General features: G+C 38.1%; 1 protein-coding gene across 11 annotated transcripts in view; it reads left to right on the top strand.

Moving 5' to 3' along the window:
• The window catches only part of AKAP13 (A-kinase anchoring protein 13), a 340842-nt gene that overhangs the window by 260356 nt on the left and 68421 nt on the right, over positions 1 to 12065 (top strand). For 7 of the 11 annotated variants that reach the window (XM_079914830.1, XM_079914822.1, XM_079914828.1 and 4 more), the window contains exons 11-14: positions 2382 to 2752; positions 4959 to 5012; positions 8236 to 8301; positions 10221 to 10413. In XM_079914830.1, the coding sequence (XP_079770956.1) occupies positions 2382 to 2752; positions 4959 to 5012; positions 8236 to 8301; positions 10221 to 10413 (684 nt within the window). The remainder of the gene's footprint in view (positions 1 to 2381; positions 2753 to 4958; positions 5013 to 8235; positions 8302 to 10220; positions 10414 to 12065) is intronic. The other 4 variants (XM_079914831.1, XM_079914826.1, XM_079914829.1 and 1 more) reach the window with 2 other exon arrangements.

Here is a 12065-nt window from a genome sequence, read left to right as displayed (position 1 = left end):
AGAGTTAAAAGCACACACCAAGAAATGCCATAGCACACACAAGGAACAAGGCTATGTTGAGGCTGTATGCTAGGCAGATTTCTCCTTTTTACAGAGAAACCTATTCTACCACCTGCAAGTCATTTTCACACTGGGAAGAGCTAACTTGTATGAAGAATGTGTGATAAATGGAAACTTCAACTCAAAAGCTTTCATATCTTTTGAAGCCTTGCTTGTGTGTTTTAAAACAGGCTCATCACACATTTTGCTTTTTTGATGCCCATTCTGCTTGTCCCTTGGTATTGTTTTGAGAATTAGACATTTAGGCAGCTTTAGTTTCCCAGGACCGCTGTAACCAATTACCACAAATTTGGTGGCTTGAAACAACATAGATTTATTCTTTCATAGTTTTGGAGGCAGGAGGTCCTAAAAGCAATGTATCAGAGGGGCTGCTGTCTCTTCTTATAAGGACACTACTGCTTTTGGATTCAGGAACTACCCTAGTGTAGTATGACCTCATCTTAACGAATAACATTTGCAAAGACTCAACCAAATAAGGTCACATTCCGAAAAGGATGTGAACTTGAGGAGGACACTATTCAACACAGTACAGTGAAAAAGCTAAGACATCCTAAAAGTGTCTTCTAAAGTTGGTATTCATGACCATTTATAGTCTCCCTTTCTGTGGAGAGTGGCCCCAGGAATAGAAACTTTAGGATGCCCAGGTCAATCCTCACTAACTTAAAAGGGGTCATCGATAATTTTATTTTAAAACAAGACCTACCCTGTTTTAGAATCTACTTGGTAAAGCATATAGTTTTATTTTACAGTGTGGCCCAGTGAAGGGAACACTGAGGACTTTTCTGATATTGACTTTGAGATCTTATCCTTACAGGGTGGTTTTTTTTGTTTGTTTGTTTTTTAAGGTGATCTTATCCTTACAGGGTTGGTTTTCTTTTTTTTAAGATAACAGAACAGGGCAGTTTAAAAGTTGAAATCAACCTCCATTCAAATCTTGCTTCTCTTGTACTTGGAGGGGTGGGGGAGCCCATGAGACAGTCTGGGCCTCAGATTTCTGACTGTCCAGTGGTCCCCTCGCATCTTTCCCTCACTCATCGTTTAAAGAGCAATTAACGTAGGAAACGGGATTCTACAGGGTGGAAAAAAAAGCTCATATGAGCTGGTGAGATCCAGCCCCAGCGGTATAAAGAAGGTACAGTGTACAGAAGATACAGTGCTTTTGAAGTGTTATGTTAAGCCTTTAAAGTGGCACTCCCTTTAGTATGGGAGTTGTTTTCTGTTTCAAAGCTAACAGGACTCATTAGTTTCCATAATTTTTAAAATCTTTCTTGAAGAGCTGTAAGTTTCTTTACTCCTAATTAAAACTGAGTAGACTGACTGATTAGGGAAATACTGTGAAGGGGAAAAAAAAAAATCACAGAATATCTTTCTCTATTCCTTGTTCCCTATCCCATAAGAATGCAAAATAAGGGTATTAAGATAGTACAGTGCCAACATCTGTAACTCAGAATGTGAGCATGTATCTTTTTAGACACTTTACTTATCTTTTGGATACATTTATTTTTTGAATGCCATGATGCTTACCTTTCCCTCACCCATCAAATTATGTGTTCTGGTGTCTTTCAGCACGTGGAGAATGTCAGGCCACTGGGATCAAAATGGCACAATTCCTGTTAGGCTCTAGAAGTTGGCCAGGGAAACAGCATCATCACTTTATCAAAGGCTGCATTGCCAGGACTGATTATTTTATGTACAGTTGGCTCGATAAAACTCAGCCAGTACTCAGTTAAAGGAAAAAAGGGGATAGATTTCTTGCATTTAGGTGTTTGTGGCCAGAATTTGGGCATTTGTGGCAGACTTTAGGTGGGATAATAAGCTATTCTGCATTTTTCAAAATGCTACTGAAAACAGTTAGACTTGCTTTTGGAATATAAACTTCAGTATATCACTGTTGTAGCCAAGCACACTACCTTGTTTTTAGTTAAGGCTTGTAAAAAAAACAAAACAAAGAAAACCTAAACTTTATATGGTATGAATTTAGAGTTTTCATAAGCAGAAACCTCAGAGACATAGTTTCCCTTCATTTCAGTTGATGGTATTGACTGAAAAAAACTGACTTGAATTAGATCTGTTCCTCTGTAAAAAAGGGAAAACGATGTACTTCTCATCTAGCACCTCTAGTAAAAGGGTAAAAAGAGCATAGACCTCGACCCTACCTTTACTGGAGGCTGTTTGAATCCATCTGTGATCATGCTTTAAGAAAGAAATCTGTTTGAAGCCAACTGTGATCTTGCCTGTCCTACCCACTGTAAAGGGAATAACAGAGAGCTGTCTGCTTGGTCCTGCCATTTCCAACCATACGTGCTTTCTCTCCATTACAGCCTGAGGAAGAACAGTTGGCCTGTGATATCACTGGATCCAGTTCCTCCACCGATGACACAGCATCCTTGGATCGACATTCTTCTCATGGCAGTGATGTGTCCCTCCCCCAGATTTCAAATTTGAACAGGTCCAGAGACCAGCAATGTCTTGATGGTTTCTACAACCATGGGGTGGGAGCTGAGGGTCGAGAGAGTGAGAGTGAGCCTGCTGGCTCAGGTGAGATGGAAGAGGAGGAGATGGACAGCATCACTGAAGTGCCTGCGAACTGCTCTGTCCTGAGGAGCTCTATGCGCTCTCTGTCCCCTTTCCGGAGGCACAGCTGGGGTCCTGGGAAGAACGCAGCCAGTGACGCAGAAATGAACCACCGGAGGTGAGATGGAAGGCTGTTTGTCTAGTCTCTCAGTGTCTGCTTGCTTTTGATTTGGTGTTATTATTAGTAAAAGATTTTAGGAGACACCATGGTATAGAAGAAAGAATATAGGCTTTGGAATCAGGAAAATCTGTGTTTAAACTCTAGCTCTATAACTTTCTATGTGGAAAACCTTGGCAAGTTACTTGACCCTTCTGAGCTTTAACTTTCTCATCTGTAAAACACCTGCCTTTCTGAATATTTGTAATAATAAAGATTACAAGTGAAATATGTCAGTCACGTGGGTGTTTAATAAATGGTAGCATTTGTTCAGGCCAGATTTGTTCATGAAATTCAGAGATTAGAAAATTGGGGGGGAATAGTTTCATGTCAGTTTTGAATTAAGAAATAAACATGAACTCTTAAAGTCTCAACACATCTAAGTCTTCACAGTGCTTCATAGAAATTGCCATCTGTTTCTAGTGCAGAGAGCTGATGAAGTCTAAATTACCAGTGTTTAATCGTTAAGAAATCATAATAATCATTCAGTTGTTAGTGTTTTTCCATGTATCACTCAGTCTTGGGGCTCTCTTGTAAGTGCCACCCAGTCTCATACCTTCAGTTTGGAAGCAGGCGCTAAGAAAAGTTGGATTGGCTTCTGACCACTGGCTGCCTAGATGAATTTCAGCAGATGGCTTTGAGTGTAAAGAACAAGTGCCATGAGGCCTGCTGTATGTGCAAAGGTGTGCCTGCTCCAAAGCTGCTTTCTTAATGCGGACAAGCAGCCAAGGGAGGAGGCTGACAGTTGTAAAACAATTGATAGAACGGTTCACCGGCAGCAATTATTGGTTTGTTTGCTTTTTAAAAATTCCTTGACCTCCTAATATTTTGGCTCATAGCTATAAGTACATGTAATCTGATCACATTCACTCGCTCATTTATTCTTTTATTCGGCCAACATATATTAAGCACCGCCTGCACGTCAGGCATTTCTATGTTCTGGAGACCCAGAGGTGAACAGAGTCCCTGCCTTCATCATATCTTACACCTTCCTGACTTGCTACCCTTTTCAGATTCTTTTAATAACACATTGTCTCATGTAATGTTGCAACCTCTTCATGAGTCAGGTGGGATTAACCCCGTTTTTGCAGATGAGACTCTGCAGGTAGTTTATATCATTTACCCAAGGTCAGTGGGATCCAGGTTTCCAGTTTCCTGGTCAGGCGCTCTTTCTAGAACTCCGTATTATTCTGGGGTGGAGTTCAGAATGCTAAGCTTAAAAATAAGCGGTTGCTTTATCTGATGGGCAGTTTTTATATATATTTGAAATCCTAGATTATGTAAAAAGCAGTTTCTAAAAGCTTTCCTTCCCAGCTTTATTCAAGCTGTACTTTTTTTTTTTTTAAAGCATTCATACCACAAGAAAAAATAAGGTTGGGGGAATGATCCCAACAGCCAGAATTCCCTTCCTGAAGCAAGAGAAGCTTCTTGACAGGATATACTTGTCTTAGATGATGACAACATTAAGAAATGAGGATTTATTTTATATATAATCTTTTTTCCTTTATAAACCACTATGGATCCCTTTGCTATGACTTTGATTTCTGAGCTAGATGTGACTTCATGGGTCATGTAGCTCCAGTGAGGAAATTGAAGCTCAGATTAAATGATTTTGCCCAAGATTACATGATTTTAGGACTGAGCTAAGATTAGAACCATATCACCTAAATTGTTTATATTTTCAACCTATGTGATACCACGGAACCTCCTGTTGGAGTTTATCATTAAGGATTGCTTAGCACCACTGTGCCAATACCTCTGGAGATAATGGAATGAGAGTTAGGGTTCACTTTAATTAGTTTGACTAATTCTTATAGTGTTATCTGCATATAGTGTAACCTGAATTGTAGAGTCTTAAGAAAACCCTTTTAAAGTTTTGAATGGCCTTTTTTAAAAATCCTTTTACTTTTATAATTTAATAAACCTCATTCTTGGTCACCTGATTAACTCCTTAGAGCAAGGAGGGAGCAAAGTAGCCCTTCTCAGAAATTATCAGGCCTTTTTGGTCATGATGTTTTCCTGATTCCACATTCTTTCATTCCCTTACTCCCTGAACTATTTCTCTTTGGCCATTGTGTCTCTTCCCAGTGTGATGTCTGTATGTTTCATGCGTTTGTATCCACTTTATTTCAACTCGACACTGACCTCTTCCACCATTCATTTTCAGTTCAATGCGAGTTCTTGGGGATGTTGTCAGGAGACCTCCCATTCATAGGAGAAGGTACAGAGTTCACTAACTTGATGTCACTAACTTGTTGGACTAACTGTTTGCCTTTGAGCTTATACTAACAAGCATCTCATTCTGCTTCATCTATGATTAAACAGTCTATTTTTAAGTAATGTCATGTCTGCTTCAGACAAATAAAATACAGGTACTTATTAATTGCTAATGTCCATTCCATATGAAATGGTTTCTCGAATTTGAAGTTTTTTCCTATTCTACTTTTATTTTTTGAAAAACAATTTAAAAAATATTTTTTCCATCTTGTGCTTTTTGGTGTTCAGATCATTTTGATAATAGGGTCTCCCCAACTTTATCCAGGAGAATTCAAAGAAGTGTCTGTTGTGCCTATGTAATGGACCCTGGGGAGTACTTTTTCTTTCTTTCCAAAAAAAGGGAAAGAACCAGAAGCATGAGTGTGCTCATGTACAGGCCCTAAAATATTTTTAACATGTTCTTTAATAATGTGATGAAAGCCTGTCTTCCTAGGCCACCTGGCGCTCTCCATTCCACTGCTGATGTGGTCATTCCTTAAAGCAAGTAAGAGGCATCAGCTGATTTCTCAGGGGCCCTCTCAGTCTTTCAATTCCTTAATTATTTTTTGTCACATAAAATTTTGAAGCTAAAAATTATAGTGATTTATAAGCTGAAAAGTCATTTCTAGCCAGAAAGTGCTGATTTGCTTTAAATTGTTCAAATGCTGAGTTTTGTTTAAATTTACCGTACAGAAGTCATTTGTGACTTTTTCTTCCCTCGTTTGGAAAAAAATTTAGAAGTCTAAAAACGATGGTTTGATTACTGTTAGTGTCTCATATTAGGAGATACTTGTAAAGGTATTTTTAACTATTAGCTGAAGCTGTTTGTTGGGAAGCAGGCAAATAACAGTCTTTCTTTCCCGCTTCATCTTTTTCAAGTAGGTGTTTCCTTTAATTCCAGATTTTAGGCACAGAGTTGAGCTCAAATACAAATGTTCTCATGAATCTTAGATAATCATGAACCTGGTTAAGTTTTTCTCCAGGGGAACAAGTTGTTAAGTGCCTTTTTCAGTAGAAGTATCTAAAACCTTTAGAGATATATTTGTCTGACTTTCTTTTAAACTCTTCAGTATGGACTTATTAAAATCATGCACTGGATGACACTGGAAGATGACAGGTTGCTGGATACAGTCCAGGTTAGCATGTAGATACAGCCATCACAGCAGCTCCAGTGACGGTTTCATCCCTAGTCATATTTCTGTAGGAAGAACATGGGTTATAATTTTAAATTTTGTATTAAGCGTTAGCTACTAAAATTGAAGCGTTCCAACAAGTATTAAAAGGTGGGGGGAGCGGGATACTTGTTTTTGTTCTTGTTTTTTAAATCTGGAACTACTAAATCTCAAAGCTAAAGAACCATGAATTGTTACCTCCCCCCAGTTGAGGAATTGAGGAAATTATGATGCTCTCAAAAATACTCTTAGTTGTGAAAGGAATTTTCTGCTACTGTAGGACCATCTGCAGCTTCCTTCCTGAATCCTTAGAAAAGCTTTTCGGACATGGTTTCTGTCTCCCTGTTGTTCTTCATTCTCTTCATCCTAAATTTCATCCCAGTCTCTCACATCATTGTCGTTTTCTGAGAGTAAAGGGAAGTTTAAATCTATAGGAAGAAAGACATTATTTTATTTTTCATGAATGATAAATTGGCAAAATATATTCAGTTACTAATTTTTTCTACATTCTGTTTTTAATAAATTGGCTATTTAGGCATAATATACCTTTTATTAACAGTTTAGAGATACAAAATTAATTTTCAAAGAATGGACTTCTGAATCTCATGTGTATCTGCAAACTATATCAAGTCCTGCTTCCCTCACACAAGTAAATTATAAGTCAGTCTGGTCTTGCTTAGCAGACTAGTAGAGACATGTCTCAGGTGTGTATTTCCACTATCTGCTTTTGCACTTGTGAGCTTTGTACTATTAATTTAATCTGATTTAAAATGTTTTACCATTTAAATTATTTTTAATGATATTATTTTAAAGATTTACTTTTAGAGGATCCATAGAGGTAGCTCATATTTATTCTCCCACCATTTTCCTTGTCTTTTTTCGTTTGTCGAAAACCTCCCACTTATCAACAAAACAGAGTTATCAGCTGTGTTCAAGACAAGGTGGAGTTTTTTTGGTGTCTGTAGGTCTTCCCATTTGAAGCTTCAGGAAGCTGATTGGTTTTACTGTTATCCCCCTTCTTAAAACCAAAGCATGTCACTGAGGACCTTAAGGCCAAAGTAGTAGCAGTGTTATTTTTTAAATGATAGCTTTTGTTAATCAGAAATCCTCTCCTATGGATGCAGCTCCTTTCACAGAGTATCTCATGTTTTGAATTGGTTATTTTTTGGCTGGTTATGTTTACTTAGCGTTTCCAACCCCAGATTTTCTGTTCTTGCTGCTTGAGAATAAATATCAGTGCTGAGATAGTCAAGGAAATAGATGATCAAGTGGATTTTTTAAAATCTTGTGGGAAAGTGGATACAAACCTAAAATTAAGAGACACATTGCTCACCCAGTACTGTAAAATTCCTTTTCTTTTTTAAGGAAAGAAATCCCTTCGTTATCATTAAAAAAATACAAGGAAACAGGATCGTTGTTCTATGCTTTATCTTTAGCATACAAGCCTAGTGCATAGGGTTTGAAGGTGAATCTGAGTGTTGACTGGATATCGTTATGAAAGATATAAATTGTCTGGCTTAGATGGATCCTTAGTGGAGACATGAAAAAAACTGATGACTCAGTGAGCCTACCCTAGTGCAGTTTGTCATCGTTCCTTACAGTTAAGGATTAGAGACACTGTGGTAAGGGAGTTGTAGGAGTGGTGGCATGTATAGAGAGATTGTCCCCAGTGGTGGAGGTTGGAACAAAGAAGCAGCCACACGTAGGGTGGATTCTCTGTTCAGTGTTCTCTAGGAGGAATTCTTGGTTTTCCAAGATTGGACTTGTTATCCTGTAAAGAATTCGCGTAGTCATTTCCAACACATTATGTAGATGGACATCAGTAGAACAATTTTAAGTTTCTATGTTTTTTGTTCCAGCCATTTTCTAAGTTCTAAATCAATGTTACATTCCTAATTTTTTGATAATCAGATAAATCCGTTTGTCTCTAACCATGCCCTTTCTTTTTAAACCCGATAATCCCATGCCTGTTTCCTCTTCTTCCATTTCTGTTTCTTCCTTTGATGTCATCCCCAGTATGAGCTGGTGTCCTTCTGGTGTGCAATACTCTGCTGCCCTGAGTGCTGACTTTAATTACAGAAGGTATGGTATTGTTGTGTGTCCAGCCACCAAAGGGGGAATCCTAAAATACGGCACTTGAGCTTTTGGCTTGGAGCTGGCTTCTGTGTGGCTAGAATGCATATGGCAGCCTGCTTTGGCTGTGAGCACAGTGTTCTGCTGCCTCTGCTGTGGGCACCACTGATCCAGTTGAAGGGGTACAGCCTAGGAGTTAGATGGTATACCCTGATGCATCCTTTTTGGCTCAAGTGGCTATAGATTTGGTGTTTTCTGCACAGAATTGTCTCGGTGGTATGATAAATCACTTTTCTGTTTGTTTTGATCTGTCCTAATTCCCAGATCCTAGGAATTCCTACATCCTGAGGAAAAAAATAACAGAAATAAGGCAGCTAATAAGATGCACTCATCTTTTTACACTTCCAAATCCACCAATCTCTTTATTTTTTTAACATCTTTATTGGAGTACAATTGCTTTGCAATGTTGTGTTAGTTGTTGCTGTATAACAAAGTGACAAAAGACCACCAACCAATCTGTTTAGATTCCAAGCTCACAGATTCCTCATCATTGGATATTCTTCTCTCAACTAAGCAGCCAGATTTAATTACTAAAACATTTTCAGGTTTAAATTTTGTGGTAAGCATAGATCTGGCTTTCCCAGTCTTTACAAATAATTCATAATAGAAAACTAAATTTCTTCACTTAGTCTGTCTTCTTATCCCTGCTATTGAAAATGAGTTTTACAGAGACATTTATGTGTAGTTAGTCATGATTTCTATTGTCATATTGAAATAAGAAAAACAAAGTCCATTGTTTAATTTACTCACTCAAGAAAATAGAGGCATACGGTTTCAGTTCATAATAAGTAATTCATGGCGAAAAAGAGCGAATAGAAACCCTTCTGGACTGGCATACATAAATTTTTTGTAGCAATTAACTTTGAGCAGAGATAACTAAATAGCTTCAGTATACCTTCAAATACAATTCCAGATGCTTGTAACTGAGGACATGGTCTGCTACAGCTGTATTCTGAGATCCAGTTGTAACCGGATGTGAATTATTCTGGCTAGCAACCCCAAGGATGATAGATGGCCAACCTCTCTCTATAGCCTCCTGCTTACATAAAAATGCTTTTCATTCCACAAACCACATAGTCTATTCCAGGGATCCCATTTTAGATACCAAAACTTAAGTTTGCTTTTTTCCCCTTTGTCAGTATTAAGGGGGGGGGGGAATTAAACCTCTTTTAGATGCAGTAGCTTTTCAGCTTTTGCCCTTTAAGATGTCACATGTGCCTGTCTGCAGCTAACAATTCTCAGGAAACCTGTCAAAGCAGTTGTTGTCCGGGCAGGTGTGCACAGATATTAATGCTCCTACGTAATGTGGGATTTCTGGGGGTGGATGCATACCTGTGAAGTTATAAAGGTCAACTAGACTATAGTTGAATGTAAAGTTATAAAGGTCCACTTGATGGATGCAAGGGCAAGTCTAGGTCTCCCTCTTTGCCTTCTGGAAGTTACTTATGCTCATATTTTCTCTGTGCCATTTCATTCTTTGGCATTTGCAGAGTTCAGATTCTGGCAAAGATTGATCACATCAGATCAAGGGAAAAAAACACACATGAATAAAAGATCAATAAGCTAATGTGGCCTGTCCATATGGTATATTGAAAAATGTCTGAGAAAATGACCTTAAGTGGTTCAGCATTTGAGTAAGTTGAATGAGGTTTTTTAAAAAAAAATCTTAAGTGCAGTGTGTTTCTCAGCATACCAGGATATTTGTGGAGAATGGTAGGTGGCGCTCATGGCCATGCCCTTGCAGATGGTTTTGCTGGGTGACATAGAAATAGTTATGAGCAGGGGAGATACAGCTAAAGGGATTTTGTATCCTCCTTCCTTTCTGAAACTCAGAAATAGAATGAATTAACTCTTGGTTCTGTGTTCAGTTTCAGTCTAGAAGGCTTGACAGGAGGAGCTGGTATTGGAAACAAGTCATCCTCATCTCTGGAAGTAAACTCTTCGAACACCAAAGAGCTCAGACACCCTTTTAGTGGTGAGGAAAGGGGTGACTCGTTGGTGTCACTTTCAGAAGAGGATCTGGAATCAGGCCAGAGAGAACATAGGATGTTTGATCAACAGGTAAGGCTGAAATGGGTATATGTTGCTAATTTGGAAAAAATTAGTTTTATTTCCCTAATATGTCCTCATATTAGGAACAAAGAAGGCAAGATTTATGTTAATATAAGGCTAGGAGCTATGATTACTTACCCACTATATAATATTCTCAGTGTAGCACACAGCAGTTTTTTAGCACTTAATACTAATTAGAGAATGCCATTAATCTGCATAGATTTAAATATTCCATCAAAGCAAACATTTTGAAATTAGGAGAGTATCCAGGATATTAAATTGAGTTTTTCTTCTTGTCTGAGAACTTCTTTTACCACGCCAGTAGTAAAATGAGTCTTGAAGTGTATTACTTACCATTGTTAAATTTCCCAATTCTCAAAAACATATCCTAAGTTTCTCCTTCCTGGGGAAGAAAAATTCTTTGTCTCATCGCATTGTCTAGGCAACAACTAAGTATTCTCTCTGCTTCCTGTCACTGCCAAGCTACTTGAGACAGCGTCTGCACTCCCTGCCTTCTCTTTCTCCCCACCTAATGTCCACCACTATCACGCTCTTGAAATTCCTGTCTTGAAGGGTCCTGGGCTTGCTTTTCCACCAGACCAAGCGACTTTTTCTTAGTTCTCATCTTCTCTTTATCACTTACTGTCAGGGAGTTTTTGAGTTGAGAATTTGAATCGTATGCTTTTCTAGCATCCTACCCCACTGAGTCCTTTTTCCTCCTCTTCGGCCGAGGAGACTTTGGATTAACTTCTGAGAGGATTCCGGGATACACATTCAAATGAAACATGTCTAATTAAACAAACAAAAAAGTTAAACGCCTGTCTCTGAATAGGTGACTGGCATTTTAGATAGAAACGTAAGGAAACATTACAAATTAAACAAAAACCTTAACCTGTTCTTTGAATCAGTGACTAAGGTTTTGTGTAGAAATTTAATTTTTTATTACATCCTGCTACATAGCAATGATATGACCAAATATAAATTTGGCACTAGAGGATTACCTTAGAAATGAATGTATCGCTTATGCTCATGTGAAGGCCTAAGAGAATTTAGGCCTAAGGAAAATGCAATTGAAGGCCTAAAGGAATTTTACCTCCTTTTGGCCCCCACCCGTGGCTTCTTGGCCTGATACTTTATAGAAAAATAACAAGAATACAGAGAATATATTCATTGAAGTAAATGGTTTAGATTTATTTAGCCTAATGGTAACAGGAAGAGGGAGGAAAAAAATAGGAAACTGTAATTTGGTGACTACCGAGAGCATCTCTGACAAGTGGAAAGTCTGACAAGTGAAAAAGTTGCATTTTACATGTATAGAATCCTTTGGAAGTCATTTGTTAGGACCACATAAAATACCAAAAATTGTGTGCTTGTGAACAGAATCATAGACTTAGGGCCAATATATCCCTTCCTATTCTGCTCAAGCTTTGGTGTGTGAGAACTTCAAGCCCATTTAAGTGACTTGCCTAAGCCTTGTAACTGGCTATTAGCTGAACAGTATTAAACTCAGAATTCCAGACTGTTAGTCCCACTGTTTTTTTCCATGTCTTTGAAGTAGATGACTTTTAATGAGGAAATGAGAACATTTTAATTTTCTTAATATTGTTTATGTAATAACCTTTCCTGAACTGACATTCCTAGGAATTTTAGCTGTGACCCTG

This window comes from Stenella coeruleoalba, assembly GCF_951394435.1.
Source record: "Stenella coeruleoalba genome assembly, chromosome: 2".
In the NCBI taxonomy this organism is placed as follows: Eukaryota; Metazoa; Chordata; class Mammalia; order Artiodactyla; family Delphinidae; genus Stenella; species Stenella coeruleoalba.
The sequence above is the reverse complement of the archived record's forward strand: the minus strand, read 5'-3'. Positions and strand labels throughout refer to the sequence as shown.